Source organism: Lipotes vexillifer, unplaced genomic scaffold, assembly GCF_000442215.2.
Source record: "Lipotes vexillifer unplaced genomic scaffold, Lipotes_vexillifer_v1.1 scaffold141, whole genome shotgun sequence".
NCBI classification, from domain to species: Eukaryota; Metazoa; Chordata; class Mammalia; order Artiodactyla; family Lipotidae; genus Lipotes; species Lipotes vexillifer.
In genome coordinates, this window is record NW_006792108.1 from 1403759 (window position 1) to 1422603 (window position 18845).

An 18845-nucleotide genomic window follows, 5' to 3' on the forward strand; every position below is an offset into this window, starting at 1 on the left:
AATTGAAAATTGAAAATCAGTAATATTGGGGGGCTTCCCTGGTGGTGCTGTGGTTAAGAATCCACCTGCCAAAGCAGGGGACATGGGTTCGATCTCTGGTCCTGGAAGATTCCACATGCCGCAGAGCAACTGGGCCCATGTGCCACAACTACTGAGCCTGTGCTCTAGAGCCCGTGAGCCACAACTACTGAGCCCACGTGCTGCAGCTACTGAAGCCCGTGCACCTAGAGCCCGTGCTCCTCAACAACAGAAGCCACCACAATGAGAAGCCCGCACACCGCAATGAAGAGTAGCCCCCGCTCGCCGCAACTAGAGAAAGCCTGCATGCAGCAACAAAGACCCAGCGCAGCCAAAACTAAATAAATTTTTTAAACAAGAAGAAAATTAGTAGTATTGGGATTGATATGGCTGTTCTTCCAATGTGTAGTGATTGTATCAGCAGTTTGATTTGACCTGGCAAAGGGAAAAACAGATGTGAAACACACTAGGTAGTTATATCATCACCCAGATATTACAATTTTGCATGTTTGCTTAAAAATAAAAGCTGATTTGTAATTCTCATTCTGTCTTTTTCCTGGTTCCCACTTAAAAATTTCACAAGCTTTCTGGATTTTCTAGGTCATTGTCTCTGTTCTTTGTAAAACTCCATCTAAAAATGCATACAGTGCTCATGGTCACAAATCAGTATCCTTTTGTGGACATTATGAGCCATTTACAGAACCTTCATCTACTGATGGTTCAGAGATGCTGTGTTACAGACCAAATGCATATTTACTGAAGAATGTGGGAACTTTCAGTGAAGTGGGAATGTCAGAAACCTATTTTGTTTATCTCAGTGATGGAAACAGACTTAAGTTTGCCCTGATCGATTTTGAAGAATGAAAGATAGAATAAAAGAAAATGTGTTTATTATTGATTCAGTGATGTTAAAATCTTGGCATCAGTTTTTACAAAATTGGGATCATACCTTATAGCTAGCTTTTGATTTTGTTTTTTTCATGTAAATTATGTCACGAACGTTTCCCCGTGTCATTAAATAGTCTTCAAAAACAATACCTTGCCATTGGCTTCCTCAGGAAAGCCTGTTTTATTTTTACTGTCATAAGGGCTCTTTTCATTTATTTCCCAATTTGAGAAAGCAATTTCATATCTTGTTTTTTCATTGGACATTTATAAGCAGCACTTCATAGTCATACTTGAGAAATATTTTATAGTTGTGTCATTGTTATACAAATAAGCCATGAAGGACTTTCATCCAAGAAGACTTTACAGTGGTGACTTGGTTTATATATTAGTTGGGTCCTTACTCAAGTATAGATCCACATCATTGGATGCCACCTCATTCTCTTCTGCAATTTCTCTCTCGTTGACAGTGGAGATATAATATGTAAAGTATCTTGCTTGGTGCCTGCGCATACTATCACCAGTATCTGTTGGACAAAGATGTATGAGTATAACCTCATAGAACTTTTCTTTCAGTCTGTCAGGACTAAGTATGTTAAAGTGCATGAGCTGTTTTTCCAATGATGATGAATTGGTAAAGCCAAACTATTTGAATTTTTTCAGTTTGGCCTTCCTACTGATTGTTAGGATGGCATGTCTGGCTGTAAAACAATTGCTAGTTTGCCCGTGGCTGGAAAGTTTTGTGTTCTCTACCTTTTTGGGTATCATTCGTGTGAGTCTTTCATTACTGGGGATGGATTCATCTCCCTCCCTTGACAAATGATCCTAATCTGAATGTTGCATATCCTAATTCAGCAAATATTTGTTTGGTCTGTGGTCTGTACTCCTAATTTTCATGTTGTAGTCCATGGTTTTTTTTTTTTTTTTTTTTTGGAAGCCCTAGTCCATGGTTTTTATGTGAGCATATAAACATTCATATTCTAGAAGGCTTATAATTGAAAAATAGCCTGTCTTTAATACATTTCTTTTAGAACTAGGGCTTAGACTGCAGTTCACAGCTCAGGTCTATGACTTATTAGCTCATTGGCTTTAGACAGTTCTCAATTTCTTCATCTGTAATGTGGAGATAGGGATACCACCTTAACATAGAGATGTTGTGAGGATTAAATGAGAAATATACATAAAGTGCGTAGATAATATAATGGTTGTATGGTGCCTGGAATTATTATCCATCAAATTTTAGATTTTAAAGTAATTTCCCTTCTGAGTAATCTTATTAACATTCATATGCACACATACACATATATATTCATTAAACTCTATGAAAATTCATATGGAACATGTTTTTAGAAATAAACGTATTGAAAAAGAAGATGACTATTTTAGTGTTTTTTCTTGCAGATATTTCCCTTTCCTGGCTAAACAGAAACCTGGGCACCCGGAATGTGATATCCTGACCAATGTTTTTGCGATTCTCTCAGCAAAGAACCTCTCTGAAGCCACAGCTAGTATTGTGATGGAAATAGCCGATGACCTTCTTAGCCTTCCAGATTTTGAACCCACAGAAACAGTTTTGAGCTTACCGGTGACAGGATGTGTATACACAGAAAGTGCAGATGGTATGTAAGCTGTACAGAGCAAACGATTCTTATGCTTCTGAGGTATCATTTGTGCCCTCGGAATGGAAAAGTTGATAGAATCTGACTCTTTTTATAACTTACGCTATTAAAACAGTTTCTTTTCTCTAGGAATTAATACCAATTTATGTAAGCTGAATTTTCTTTGCAGTAGGTAGAAATTCGGATTATTTACGCTCCAGAAAGCTCAACTATCCTTCAGGACATTATCAGATGATTTCCACTGTCATGTCTCTGAATTCTTACCATATTATCCTAACAGTTCTCTTACTACTACGCAAAATGGTTTAAATCCTCAAGGGTCTCATAAAATTTTAATTTAGCTACTGATATAGATGTTTTGACTAAGAAGAAAGTTATTTAATATTTAGAGTTGAAATATATTAAATTTTCATGGTAATTGAGTGCTTTCCTTTTCTGTCATTAGGAAGATATTGTATAGTTAGCTCTTAAGAGCATAGTTAATTAAAATCAGTACATTTATCACTGTTTCAGAGTCTATCACGATAGGAGGACGATTAATTCTACCTCGTGTACCTGCAATTCTCCAGTATCTCAGCAAAACCACAATAAGTGCAGAAAAGGTGAAAAAGAAGAAGAATAGAGCACAAGTCAGTAAGGAACTGGGCATTCTTTCAAAGTAAGTGATACATTGGTCCTTAAAAGATAACATTACCATCTGTAGTTTTAATTTTTTTAATTATGCTTGGTTTTTCATTTGTTTTAACAAGGTAATAAGCTAAAAAAGTTTTCAGTATTTTAAATGTCCTCCATTTTTAATGTAGAATTCTCTTTCTCTGCTGGAATAAACCTTTTATGACATCTGCCTTTATTTAATTATAAAAGATAACAGACTTTTCAAAATTCTAAGGTAGACTAATAGATTTGCCTGTTTATTAGCCTTTACGTATTTTGTTCAATTAAAATTTCGAGTTATGTGAGATCACATAGTTGTGACTTTTTTTTAAGTGTGATTGATAAAAGTAATTTAAAAGAGCAGGTTGCTGTATTTGTTCTTTTAAGAGTCAAGAAGATCTTGCAAGGGTTTTTAAAGATTCTCTTTAAAGATTCTCTACATACTGCTAGACCTGATATACAATTGTGATTTCTATAAAGTGCTTGGTTAGTGAATCTGAGTGCACAAAATGATTCTATCTTAAAATCTAAATTGTTACAGGACTTAGTTGTTGAAAGTTTATTTTTTCTGTTACTTTCAGCAACAGTAAAAAAATGATATATTAGAATCTTCCAGGAACTTCTTTTAAATGTTTTATTTATACTAGTGTATTTCTAAGTTTTGCAGAATGGGAAACCATGGGAAATATACTTACTAAATTTTATCATAGGCTACATGATAGTGAGAAGATGATGAGTGATTAGGCACCAGAAAGACTAGGTTTGAAAGACGTGCTCTGTGACATCAAATTCTCTGAGCCACAGTTTTCTCTGGGCAAAGTGGGGTTAATAATTCCTACATTATAGGGCTGTTTTGGGAGTTATATGGAAATGTTGTGTATAAAACCTAAAACAAGTCTTAGCACTTAAAATGTTGTTTCCTTGCAAAATAAGTAATTATCAATTACTAATTATAGGATTGGAGTTTACTATAACCCACCTACACAATCAGATGTTACAAAAGCAATAGAATAGTAGCCACCAACCTGAAGTTGGAGGGAAATAAGAGTGGGCACTGCTAAATAACTGAGTTAAGCTTTTTACACATACACACATACTTAAAAGCCACCTGGGTCTTTCATCACTGATGTTTTTTTACGAAAAGTTTAACTTCTTGGAGAAATACTCTTAACTTATATATCTTCCTTACATATTCCATTTTTTTTTCCTTCTCCAGGATCAGCAAGTTTATGAAAGAAAAAGAACAAAGTTCTCTGCTCATTACACTGCTCCTGCCTTTCCTCCACCGTGGCAATATTGCTCAGGCATGAATTCACAGCACATTTATTTGTCTTTGAAGTGGCACTCTATTATTAGGTTTATTTGTAAACAATAATTTTTTTGGTTAGATTCTGTGATGTATTTATCCCAGAGTATTTGTGAAAAGACTTCATACAGAAACATAAAATTGAAAACAGAGGAGAAAACTTGGGACAGAAAGAGGGATGGGGGCAGGTGAGAAGGTGGAGACCTCATCATCTACCATTACAGTAAAAGTCTCAAACCCTTTATTTTCCTTTGTTTAGCTTCTAATCCATTTCAGGATTTTTTTCCCTCTCTGACTTTGATCAATAACAAATCTGCAACCTGAGACACGCATTGATCTTAAATATGGTGACAGTGGCAAACTGAATGAAAAGTCAGACTGTTTTAATATTCAGGCATAGTTTAGAGTTTCTGATGTGATTTTCAAACCGTAGTTCAGTCTTGCTTAAAAGAATCTTCCCATTTTGCACACTCATTTATAAGGCCTTAGGAGTTATACTGAATGACTCCTACTCTATAGTAATTCAGTTTAGAAGACCACAGATTTGTGAACAATCAGAAGTGTGTATTTTTCCTCAGCAAGTTCATTTTTCTTGGCTCTTTAACTAGAAAATAGAAGAAATTATTTTTCAAAACGATGCATATTTCCTATTAGAATTAAAGGAAGAAACTGTTAATGGACACTATTATAGGTTTTTGGTTAAGTTAAAATGCTAAGAACTTTTAAAAGACTATGTAATAACTTTTCTAAGTACTACTACTTTTACTTCTTATTTATACTTATTTGTTTTCTGTGCTGTAATATATTAAAGCCAATTTGACCAGTTTTATAAATTACTGAAATATGATTTCTCTCAATATTTTTTCTTAAGGATACAGAGGTTGATATTCTGGTGACAGTACAAAACCTGTTGAAACATTGTCTGGAGCCTACGAGCTTCCTCAAGCCTCTAGCAAAACTCTTCTCAGTTATTAAGAACAAGTTGTCAAGACAGTTGCTTTGTACAGTTTTCCAGGTCTGTAATATTCATTTTTACCCCAAAATCACCCCTTTTTCAAAAGATAACTATGATGTGGAATGCATATTAGCAGCTTGCTTGGTGCTGATATGATGTTTCCATATATATTTGACTGTGGCAGGGAGTCAAAGGGAGGCAGGCAGACAAGTTAAGGTTTTATTCACTAATAATATAGTGCTTTCATTCCTTTTAGACTCTTTCTGATTTTGATAGTGGATTAAAATACATTACTGATGTTGTCAAGGTAAGAAAGAAAATCTTATGTCTCTTTTGCTTCCAAAGTATTATTATTCCTTACTTAAGATTTATATACCTTCATTTATATGGTTTCAATGGCATTTCTCGTAGCTTAACGCCTTTGATCAAAGACATCTTGATGATATCAACTTTGATGTTCGCTTCTCAGCGTTCCAGACTATCACCTCTTATATTAAAGAGATGCAAACCATGGACGTTAACTACCTAATTCCTGTTATGCATAATTGTTTCTATAACATGGAGGTAGGTTTTTGTAGCAAAAATTTATGATTTTTTTTATTGTTTTGATAATATGACTAAATGACCTAATTTCTTAATTTGGTTTGGAGGGGGATGGGATTTTTAATATAAAATTTCTTTTAGTTGTAGAATATTTTATTCGGCAAAGACCATACTGTTATGCTCATGATTTGAAAGGCAGATATTTTGAATAAAATAATATATGTGGAAGCACTGAAAAGTCGAAAAGCTGTGTATTAGAATAGGAAAATCCACAGAGACAGAAAGTAAATTAGTGGTTACCAGGAGCTGTGAGGGGCAGGAGGAACGGAGAGAGTGACTTCTAATGAGTTTCCTTTGGGGGTGATGAAAATGTTCTGAAATTAGATAGTGGTGACGGTTATAAAGCCTTCTGAATATACTGAAAACCATTGAATTGTACAGTAAAAGGGTGAATTTCATAGTGTGTCGGTTAAATATCAATTTTTAAGTTATGTAACCATATTATTTAACAGTTTGCCCTCTTTTATTAATATAGTAGAAATAAAAGGGGTTTGCAACTATATTAAGTGCCATGTTGCTAAAATGAATTAAAACTCAAAAATGTGGAAAATGAAACCCTTGGTTAATAGTTAACTATGTAGTGACATCAGTAATCTTTTTGTGGCATTTTATAGTTGTTCATCTGATATTAAGGATTAAGTAATATAGGAAAGAGTAATCTCCCCATTTGGGCTCATTCTTCATATATCTTATCAAATTTCAACATGAGGGAACCTGAATCAATGCCTGGTTGGCTGAGTTGGGAATACTTTCTCTACACTCACAACCTACATTCCTTAAACCAGGAACTCTGAAGCAGCTAACCAGAATTATACCAGCCAACTGTGTCATTGTAAGTGATCACCTGATTTTGAATATTGAAAACTGGCTTTAGTGAACCTTTTGTTCTGTTTGCTTTGAGAAATAAAGCTAATTAAAAAACACATCTCTACATCAACTATACTTCAATAAAAAATGAAAAAAAGAAAAAGAAAAAAAATCCATGACAGATAAAATACCAAATTTCTAAATAAAGGCAAAATCAGTAATAAAAAAATAGTACATCTCATAGTATTTTCTGAAATTACTGACACTTCTCAGTAAGCATGACTTTTCAAAGTCATTTACTGTATTCCTCCCAACCCTATGTTTGGTTCTTCCTTAAGTATGAAATACCTGTGGGACTTTTTTTTAGTAGAGAGTTTTATACAGAACAGTGGCTAAATATTATAAACTCTTTCACTGGGAAATAATATTCAATATTATAGTTATTATACAGAATAATTTGGGTTTTTTCCTGTGTCCAGTTAGGAGACATGTCTTTAAGTGATAATGCAAGCATGTGCTTGATGAATATCATCAAAAAGCTTGCTGCTTTGAATGTCACAGAGAAAGAATATAGAGAAATCATTCATCGTTCACTCCTGGAGAAATTGAGGAAAGGATTGAAGAGCCAGACAGAGGTATTGAGGTTTGCAATTAAGTACTACTATCTATGGGTTTTGTTTTTGTTTTTGTTTTTCCCTACTTCTGCTGTAGTTGTGTAGAAAAGCAGTCAGGCTTAGTACACTTAATTAAAATACTTGACTGTATAAATATTCAGCAAACTTTCAACAGGGGAGTAGGAACGGAGAAGAGGGCAGTCACTTCTGATTTTATATAGTTTGTTGTTTCAGTGGGAATGTTTTACTTTTTAAAAAATTATAATGACTTTTTTGGTGTTTCTTTGTATTACCTAAGAAGCAAATTCTTTTTAAAATTAAAAAAAAATTTTTTTTCTCAACTCCATGTTTGCAGAGTATTCAACAAGATTATACCACGCTGCTTTCCTGTTTAATTCAAACCTTTCCAGATCAACCAGAATTTAAAGACTTGGTACAGCTAACTGATTGCCATGATCCAGAAATGGACTTCTTTGAGAATATGAAGCACATTCAGGTAGAAGACAATTCTGCTTTCTTTTTCTTGTCTATAAACAAGTGTTTCAAACCGTTCTGTCTCATTTAAAATGATATATTTTAGGGAATTCCCCGGCTGTCCAGTGGTTAGGACTCCGTGCTTTCACTGCCAAGGGCTGAGGTTCAATCCCTAGTCAGGGATCTAAGACTCCACAAGCCACATAGCACGGCCAAAAAAAAAAGGAAAAGGAAAAAAAAGAAAAAGATATATTTTAATTTTCCAAAAAGTTCTGAGCTTCTCATTCCTTGGTCTTTGTGATCGTCAAATTTGCATAGGAGATGATTGTTTCCTGGGGTCTGATTTCCTCAGTGGTATTACAAACCACAATAATGGTGTCACCTTTCCCTGCCATTTCCTAAGACGTTTAAATGCTCTAGGATCCATTGGCAAAGAAATACTATGGATTATGTCTCTGAAAGCAAATCAAGGCACAAGTGTTTGCTCATGTAACACATGGACTGTATTTCACTCTTTTAATCTTTTCACAGAAGAGGAACATGATACTGAAACAGAGCTGGTTGTAGGTGAGATTATTCAGTAACTAATTCATATTTTATCTGATTCGTAGATCCACAGAAGAGCAAGAGCCCTGAAGAAATTGGCAAAACAACTAATGGAAGGCAAAATTGTGCTGTCTTCTAAATCTCTTCAGAATTACATCATGCCTTATGCCATGGCTCCAGTTTTTGATGAGAAAATGATCAAGGTAGGGCATTAGATCTAGAAACCAGTAAGCTTCTCCTTGTACCATGACACACTTTTCCAAAATGTAGATGGGGTTGGTGGCATCCATACTGATGTTGTCACCATAATTACAGTCCTAGAATCGTTCTAAAGCCCTTAAAATTGTGCCTGGCACTTGCTCTAAATTTGGTGGCTATTATTTTATTTTTGCTATTATTAGCTCACAAAGGCCAACCACAAAATATTTCCTCGCTTAGAAATGATCACATTACTAAGATGGCATACTATTATTTTTGTATCATAGACCTTAATTCTCATTGTTTTCCCAAATGGCTCATAAGAAATGAAATAAAACAACAGCTGCCTTTTCTTTAGCTCTATACCAGGTACAGACACAATACTAAGTACTTTCATATGTAATCTGATTTCATCCTCACAACAACTCAACCCTATGGGGTAGGGACTGTTATCATTATTTTATAGGGGAGTAAACTGAGAATATGTGAGGTTATAGAACTTTCTCAAAAACAGAGTCAGAACTGGTATTTGAACTCAGAATGTCTTCACTTTTATACCTCATAGTGCGTAAGAACAGTGCCTGGCACATGGTAAAGACTTGATAAATATTTGAGTCTAACTGAGATAATATCAGGATTTGTGACTTGAATTTATACTGTTGATTATATGATCTTGTTCAAGGATAGGTTTCCTCTATTATTTCCGGATATTCAAAAAATTTTTAAGAATTTCTAAAGTGGATAAAAGAATGCATCCCTAAATTCCAGTTTGAAGAGCCAGTAAGCAGCTCATAGTTAGATGGCAGTAAAATACGAAAGAGGTGTAGATGAAAAAAATAAATTATATTTAGCTTTAATTGGTATTGTTATGGTATACCTTTCTACAGTCTTTTATTTTTAACCTATTTGTTATTTTACTTTTAAAGTTGGTTTCTTGTAGGTAGCATATAGCTGAATCTTGCTTTTTTTAATCCAATCTGACAGTTTCTGCCTTTTAATTGGTTTTAGACCATTTGCATTTAATATGATTATTAATATGGTTGGGCTTAAATCTATGATCTTGTTATTTATTTTGCATTTGTTCTGTTTTTTTCCCCTTTCCTCCTTTTCTTCTTCTATTGGATTAATTGGATATCCTTTAATGATTTTATTTTATCTCCATTGGTTTATTAGCTATCTTTGTACTATTTTTTTTCATAAGTTTTACCTGTATGTTAGTTTTAAACCACACAGTACACTGTTGTTGTTTTGGCTTCAAACCATCAATTATCTTTTAAAGAGATCCTTAAAACTAAAGAAAAGATCTTTTGTATTTGCTTCCATATTAGATCAGTAATTTCCAGTGCTCTTCATTCCTTTGTGTAGATGCAAATACTCATCCTGTATCGTTTTACTTTTGACAGGAAGACTTTCTTTAAATTTTTTGTAGTGCAGGTCTACTGGTAATGGATTCCTTCAGCTTTTGTTTGTCCTTTCTCATCTTTGTTTTTGAAAGATAATGTTTCTAAGTATGGAATTCTAATTTCACAGGTTTTGAGTTTTTCCCCAGTATTTTAAAGATACTACTCTACTGATTTCTGGTTTATATTGTCTCTAAAGGAAGTCAGTCTTTGTTCCTCTGAGTGGAATATATCTTTTTTTTTCCCTGGCTGGCTATAAAATTTTCTCTTTATCACTGACTTTAAGCCATTAAATTATGATGTGCCTTAGTGTCTTGTGCTTGGGGTTTGTTGAGCTTCTTGAATCTATAGATTGATAGTGTTTGTCAAACTTTGAAATTTGGGGCCATTACTTCTTCAAAGATATTTTTGGTTCCCATTCTTGACTTTGGAGATTCCATTGTATTCCATTCCAAGTTGTCCCATAACTCACTGACACTCTTTTTTTTTTTTTTTTTAAATAGTCTTTCTTTTTTCCCTTCTGGGTTTCATTTTGTTTCATTCTTCTATTGCCATGTCTTCAATTTCACTAATCTTTTCTTCTGCTTTGTCTAATCTACCGTTAATCCCATCCAGTGTATCTTTCCTCAGAATTGTCTTTTCCATCTCTAAAAGTTCAATTTGGGCCTTTTTCTTACATGTCTCCCCTTAACATGCCCATGCTTTCCTTTCCCTTGATCGAGTGGAATATATCAATAATTATGTCAGTTGTTTTAATATCTATGTCTACTATTAAGTCTGTATCATCTGTGTCATTTCTGTGTCCATTTCGATGGGTTGATTTTTCTTCTCATTAGAGTTATTTTCTGCTTCTTTGTATGCCTTGTAGCTATCTTTCAGATGCCAGACATTGTGAATGTGACTTTGCTGGGTGCTGGATGTTTTTGTATTTAAGTGTTCCTGAGAATTTTTTTCAGATGCAGTTGGGCTACTTGTGAGTAGTCTGGTCCTTTTTCTTTTTTATATTTATTTATTTATTTATTTTTGGCTGTGTTGGGTCTTCGTTGCTGCACGCGGGCTTTCTCTAGTTGTGGTGAGCAGGGGCTACTCTTCGTTGCGGTGCGCCGGCTTATGATTATGGTGGCTTCTCATGTTGCGGAGCATGGGCTCTAGGCAAGTGGGCTTCAGTAGTTGTGGCATGTGGGCTCAGTAGTTGTGGCTCACGGGCTCTAGAGCACAGGCTCAGTAGTTGTGGTGCACAGGCTTAATTGCTCTGCGGCATGTGGAATCTTCCAGGACCAGAGATCGAACCCATGTCCCCTGCATTGGCAGGCGGATTCTTAACCACTGTGCCACGAGGGAAGTCCTGTCTGGTCCTTTTGAGGCTCGCTTTTAAGCTCTGTTAGGCACGAGCAGCCTTTAGTCTGGTGCTTACTTGAACCTACCACTGAGGCACTAACTTTCTGAGTACCTGAATACCTAATGCTTCATGTATCATGAGGTTTTTTTACTCTGGCTGATAGGAACATGATCTATTCTCATCCCTGTGTGGTCTTAGATGAGTGTTTCATCTTTTCCTTTTTGGTGGTTCTTTCCCTGTCTCCTCCTTACTCGTGTGTACTGATCAGTTCTCAGATGAAGCTTAAGGAGCTCTTTCTCTGGGCAGCTTTTCTCTGTGTAGCTCTTCTGTCTGGTTCTCTGCCCTGAGGACTCTAGCTCCACAGCCTCAACTCTGCCCCCTTAACTCAGGGAGACATGGGGCCCTTTTTGGGTTTCTTCTCATGTGCTGTGACCTGACAGTTATCCCCACACAATGAATTGGGGTAACTATACGGCTCATTTCATTTGTTTCCTTTCTCTCAGGAGTCACTGTCCTGCACTATTTGATGTCCAAAGTCTGAAAACTGTTTCATATATTTTTGTCTACTTTTCTGGTTTAAGGTGTGAGGGTAAATCCAGCTCCTGTTCTCCACTGTGGTCTGAAAGAGCTATCTCCGTTGCATCGGACTTACGAATGCTCAGCGGTGCAATCTGTAGTTGATTCTGACATTTGTCAACTTTTACACATTGAATTTACTTCATTCAGTCTGTAGGCTTGAACCAATCAGGGAGGTCTGAGTGGAATAGAAAACAAAATGTGTTAATATCCTTTAATGAGAGGAAGATGTCATTCCTTTCATTGATAGCATCTTTTCCTAGAGCTAGGGGAAAACAATGGAGGATAGTTTGGGCGTTCTTTCCTTTCTATAATTGCTGATCACCTACTGTCTAAGCTTTTTAATGCACCAAGTTAGCTGTGTACTTTATTTGCAAATACTTACTGATGCTCTTGATTTGTTTTACAGCATGAAAATATAACCATTGCTGCCACAGAGGTTATTGGAGCTATTTGCAAACATCTCTCTTGGTCGGCATATATATATTACTTGAAACATTTCATTCATGTCTTACAGGCGGGACAGATCAATCAAAAGTTGGGTGTCAGGTATGGTCAAACTGCTTATTTTTGTTTTTTTGTTAAAATGTAAATTTTGGATTATTTTCTGAAACAACCTTTGTACAATCTCAGTTTACTTTTACCTTGTATCAGTGAGGTGATATTATGACTTGTTAAACTGAAAAAATACCTAAGACTGGTAAAAATAATTTTAATGTTTATAAGTCTTTAACTTTCCTCTCTTTTTAATAGTCAAGTGATATTATTAATCAAATGAACGTTTCTGTGAAAATTTTTTTGACAGTTTGCTAGTGATAGTGTTAGAAGCATTCCACTTTGACCACAAAACTCTGGAAGAACAAATGAGAAAACTTCAGAGGGAAGAGAGTAAGTTTTTTAAACTTTCTTAAACTAGATTTCCTTCCTATCCTTGGATACTTTATGATCGTGAATTAAAGATAGCAAAATTCAGTTTACTCCCTTTTTCTGCTCTTGTAGCAGTGACCAGTGAAAATGAGTCAGGAGGAAGTTAAAATGAATGGTTTGAGTATTTTTGTAAAAAACTTATTTAACAGTAGAGAAGTCCAGACTAAATTGTATGGGTGAAAAAATCTGATCTGTAGATTATTTACACAGAAATTCAATTATATCACCTTAATGTGTAGAAGGAACGTTAAGCAGTGAATGCAAAGAAAGTCTAAGAATTAAAAATTAGAGCACAGTTAATGAAATATAAAGTAGATACAACAGAGAGGATCATCAAAAATAAAAATCAGTCTTTGAAGAGATCATAAATTGGCAAACCTCTGACAAGATTGACCAATGACAATAGAAGGCATAATAAATATTAAGAATTTTAAAAGATCACAATTAAATGAAAAAGGTAAAATAACATTGTGATCTTTGCACTTATAAATTTGAATACTTGGGTGAAATGTTCAAATTCTTAGAAAAATAAAATACAAAAACTGACTTTAGAAGAAATAGAAAATCTGAATAGATCTCTAATGATTAAAGAAGTGGAATCTGTAGTTAAAAATTTTCTTCTGATGAAAATGCCAGGTCTAGACTGTTTTATAGGCAAGTTTTACAAACACTCAAGGAATAGATCATTTCAACCTTACATCAGCTATTTCAGGTGACTGAAAAAGAGGAAGCCCCCACTAACTCATGAAGTTGGTGATTGGTTAATGGAACTTAACACATTAGCAAACAAAAAAATGTGATCATCTATATAGACACAGGGGGAACATTTGATTAAATTCAATATCCATTCATAATAAAAGCAATTATCAAACAAGGAATAGATAGAAATTTCCTTAACCTGTTAAAAGATGTGTTTTAAAAACCTAATGATGGGGGACTTCCCTGATGGTCCAGTGGTAAAGAATCCACCTTCCAATGCAGGTTGCACAGGTTTGATCCCTGGTTGGGGAACTAGGATCTCACATGCCATGGGGCACCTAAGCCCACATGCCACACCTACTGAGCTTGTGTGCCTCATCAAGAGAGCCCGTGTGCCACAAACTGCAGAGCCCACGCGCTCTGGAGCCCACGCCACAACTAGAGAGAGAAAAAACCCGTGCTCCACACTAGAGAGAAGCCCACACCACAACTAGAGAGAGGAAAAAACCCGCACACCACAACTAGAGAGAAGCCTGCACGCCACAACTAAAGATCCCGTGTGCCACAACTAAGACCTGATGCAGCCCTAGATAGATAGATAGATAGATAGATAGATAGATAGATAGATAGATAAATAGATAACCAGCGAACCAACCAAATAAATGATAGGACTTCCCGGGTGGTCCAGTGGTTAAGACTCCACGCTTCCACTGCAGGGGGCACCAGTTCCATTCCTGGTCAGGGAACTAAGATCTTGCATGCTGTGTGGCGTGGCCAAAAAAAAAAAAAAAAAAAGCCTAATGAAACATCATACTCAATGGTAAAACATTAAAAGCCTTTACTTTAAAAACAGAATGAGGTAAAGATACCTAGTACTACTGCTCATTGAACATCAGACTCTAAAGGATTTAGCCATCACAGAAAAATAAGGAAAAGAATAAACACTTAAGTAGGCCAAGGTATTTATTCTAATTGTTTTGCCTAAAGACATTGAAATATCTTGGCCCTTAGTTTGCATTACTGCAGTGTTCCTACTGAAAATTTTCTAATTCTTTGATTCATTATCAAATCACTCAAGAGCCACACTGATGAAGAGAAAAACTGTTTTGAATTTGTAGAAACCATTTGTATTTTATATAATTAATGTACTAAAGCCTCTTAGTTTATCTTCAGTCAATTGAATCTGCATTTTGAAATTTTGCATAAACAGAAACATTAAAATATTAATTCACTTCACTGTTTTCTTCTTAGGTATGAATGGAGTTTGAAACAGTTAGTGAGCATCTACTGTGAAATGTGCTTTTATAGACATTATCTCATTTGTCCTCATAAGAACCTTACAAGAACCTTAGGTGTTAGTTACTGCATATTTTTGATACGAGAAATTGAGATTCAAGAGTAAAGTGACTTTCCCAAAGCTACACGGCCAGTAAAAAAAAAATGAAGACTAATAGCTATCATTTTTTTGAAAGTCAATGAAGTGTCAGAAATATATTTTAGGCACAGTATAGGCTTTGTCACATTTAATCCTAACAATAGCCTTGCAAGTAGGTGCCATCTACAGTTTACTGGTGAAGAATGCAAAGCCCATGAGGGTTAAGGTAATTGACTGTAGTCACATGGCTTGTTAGCAGAGCCAAGTCTGGACTTTTCTCTACAATACTGCCCAGGTTTCTTTAATAAATTGAATATAATAAGGTACGTTTCTGCATGAGACTTGTTGGCTGCCATTAGGATTTTCATGTTCATGAATGTAGGTTTTTGCTTTTGGTAACCTCCAACCACAGTACTTTGGAAGCTTTCTTTTGGTTAAGAGCCCTCCTCCCCCCAGCCTCTCCATGTGATCCCAAAGTACCCTGTACTTGCTTACTATTCCACACTTTTTTTTTTATAATTATCAGTTTACTTGTCTCTATTCCTCATTAGGCTAACTGTAAGAAAATGAAGGACCATAACACTCTCATTTACTGGTGTTTCCTCAGCCCTTATCTTGCCCTTATAGTCAGTGATATTTTTTATTAGATGTTAGTAGAAAAGACTACTTAACACAACTGTGTTGTTTCCTTATTTAATTTAAGGTGATTTTTGTTGTTTACTAAACATAGACACCATAGAAGAGATTGAGTTGCCAGAGCATGAAGCCATGGAATTAGAGCATATGGATGATGATGAGAAGGAAGATGGATGTAAGACTTTGTCAGACAAGAATGAAGAGCTAGAAAACCCTGATCCAGATGATTGTGAAGGGACAGCAGCTAAGGAATCCGAGTGTATCACAAAGTCCATCTCTTTCCTTCCTTGGAATAAGGAAGAATTGGAGAAAACAATTAAAAATATCCAAGGAACCATAACTGGGGACATCCTCCCCAGGCTCCATAAATGTCTGGCATCTACGGTAATCATTCTGTTTGGGGCCCAGCAGGTCTGTGTGAACCTGTGGGGTGTCCGTGGGGCCCTGTCAGACTGAGGCTCCTAACTATGTGGATTGACATCAGCTTTTGGATTTTCTTTTATCTCTACATTTCACAGTTCACCTCCCTTCTCTTATCTCATCATCTTCAGGTTCATCTCTGCAGCTAAGGTAGTAATGTTTCTTCTTCATTATGATTTTGATACTGGTAGATATATGCTTTTCTATCTCCAAAGTAGACATTAAGATGACTCCTATTTCCAAAAAAGTTTATTAAAAATTAGAGTATGTTTCCCTTTTCTACTTCTTGGCCACTTCTCTGCTATTCAAAAATACATCTTTTTCAGTACTTCCCTGGCATTCCAGTGGTTAAGACTCCATGCTTCCAGTGCAGGGGGTGTGGGTTCGATCCCTGGTCGGGGAACTAAGATTCCCGCATGCCATGCAGCGTGACCAAAAAATTTTTTTAAAAAAAGGAAGAAAACAAAAATACATCTTTTTCTTGTTTAATAGGGGTAACATTTTAGGAGTGCATTCTCATGAAGCCAGAGCCTTTCCTTCTCAGTGTAAAACTTGAGCTGGCAAACTGTGGCCCATGGGCTGAATCTAGCTTGCAGCCTGTTTTTGTAAATAAAGTTTTTTTGGAACTCAGTTACACCCCATTCATTTACATATTGTCTAATTCTGCTTTTGCCTTACAATAGCAAAATTGAGTAGCTTCAATAGCGGCCATAAAGTCAAAATTACTTACTATCTGACCCTTTACAGAAAGTTTTCCAACCCTTGATGTAAAATACCGACTTCATCATTTTGTATATTTGTAAATAAAGTTTATTTGAGGCACCATATTTTTTTATGTACCAACGATGTCACTTAAACACCGGAAAGTCCCAATTAACACAAATTTTATGTGACTTTTTAAATATTACACAACAGTCTTAACCCCACATCAGTGAATACTTGGTTTTATTGATTGATTGGTTGATTGCTCCTTTGGAAAGAATATTCTTATTCATATTATTTTTATAATTTTTGGAGGGTCATCAAATTGCATAATTGAGTTTGTTTTTTAAGACATTAAACTTAGAAATGGATATAAGATATATCAAAAGAGCTTATCTTTCACCTGCAAGGCTGTAGTGTTGGTAGGTCCCTAATCCATTTATTTTCGTTTTAGTTTAACCTAAATTTTTCTTACAGACTAAAAGAGAAGAAGAACACAAACTCATAAAATCAAAGGCTGTGAATGATGAGGAAGTAGCCCGAGTTCCTTTAGCTTTTGCCATGGTTAAACTGATGCAGTCCCTTCCACAGCAAGTTATGGAAGCTAATCTGCCAAGGTATGCTGTGTAACAAATCAGAAAAGTTCAGTAAAACTCAAAAATTGGTTCTATCTTCTCTTTTGTCAGGAAGAGAGGTACTGGCACAATTTGCTGTAATTTAGAATCCTAATTGGCATAATTTGGGTTATGAGTGATTCAGAAACTAAAGGATATTTATATTTTTATTTGGTTCTGTTATTTTAATTAGTCAATTAATTTCTCATGTTCTAGTATTTTGCTGAAAGTGTGTGCCCTCCTCAAGAACAGAGCACAGGAAATCAGAGACATTGCTCGCAGCACTCTTGCAAAAATAATAGAGGATCTGGGTGTGCATTACCTGCAATATATTTTAAAAGAATTACAGACTACCCTTGTGCGTGGCTATCAGGTAAATTGCATCATGTACTTTATATCCAAATTGGGTTGGGGTTCAAATAGTTGCACTTTAAACACTAAGTCATGATACTTTGGGTCTATCTTTTGTAAAGTTGATCTACTGAGAGAGCAAGCAAGCATATTTAAAATTTTTTAATCAATATTTTTAAAAATCTGTTTTTTAAAAAGCCCTTATATTTAATTTCTTAAAAGATCCTTATAGACCTGCATTTCATAACCTGTGTTTTTCTCTCAAGTCACTTGATATCAAGTTTTGTATTCTCTGAGTTCTTAATAAAATTCTTACTGAAGGTATATTGAACGTGTAGCCACACATGTGAACAATAAAGAACATAGTCATTTGTTTAAGAGTTGAAATGTATGACATGTCATAAAATTAATAAGAACACCAGGTGGAATACAAAGCTCTTTGAGTAGTTACCTGGCTGTCTTGCTACTCCAAGTGTGGGCCCTGGACAAGTGGCATCAGCAGCACCTGGGAGATTGTTAGAAGTATGATTAGGACCCTACAACTGACCTACAGAATCTGCATCTTAATAAGATCCCTGAGTGATCTAAAGTTTGAGAAACACTGCAACTTGTTTTTCTCGAGTACCCAGCCAAGACTTCTGGTAGTTAGCTTGACCTTCCAAGTCCTAATTTGTTCATAGGTAGGTTCCTATTCTATAGGTTATAAGTAACACACTAAAAATATCAGTATTCATTGTCACTGTCTCTCTTTGTATAGTGTTTTAGTGGTTGCTCCAGGTTACCATATCCATACTAAATTTTTAATAATCTATTTAGAATCAGTATTTTACCACTTCAAGTGGAATGTAAAAACCTTATTACCCTATAGATCCCTTCACCCTTCCTTTGTTTAAAAGTTGTTTATGTATTACTTTGCTGAAAACTTATATGTTGGGCTTCCCTGGTGGTGCAGTGGTTGAGAGTCCGCCTGCCAATGCAGGGGACGCGGGTTCGTGCCCCGGTCCGGGAAGATCCCACATGCCGTGGAGCAGCTGGGCCTGTGAGCCGTAACCGCTGAGCCTGTGTGTCCAGAGCCTGTGCTCCGCAACGGGAGAGGCCACAACAGTGAGAGGCCCGCGTACCGCAAA

General features: G+C 35.7%; 1 protein-coding gene across 1 annotated transcript in view; it reads left to right on the plus strand.

Moving 5' to 3' along the window:
- UTP20 (UTP20 small subunit processome component) overlaps positions 1 to 18845 on the plus strand; it is a 96121-nt gene that overhangs the window by 56117 nt on the left and 21159 nt on the right. Inside the window, 14 exon segments of the mRNA XM_007465345.1 lie at positions 2305 to 2533; positions 3038 to 3180; positions 4393 to 4480; positions 5354 to 5497; positions 5694 to 5744; positions 5849 to 6001; positions 7327 to 7482; positions 7817 to 7957; positions 8547 to 8684; positions 12404 to 12543; positions 12800 to 12882; positions 15726 to 16015; positions 17231 to 17370; positions 17584 to 17740. Of these exon segments, the coding sequence (XP_007465407.1) occupies positions 2305 to 2533; positions 3038 to 3180; positions 4393 to 4480; positions 5354 to 5497; positions 5694 to 5744; positions 5849 to 6001; positions 7327 to 7482; positions 7817 to 7957; positions 8547 to 8684; positions 12404 to 12543; positions 12800 to 12882; positions 15726 to 16015; positions 17231 to 17370; positions 17584 to 17740 (2053 nt within the window).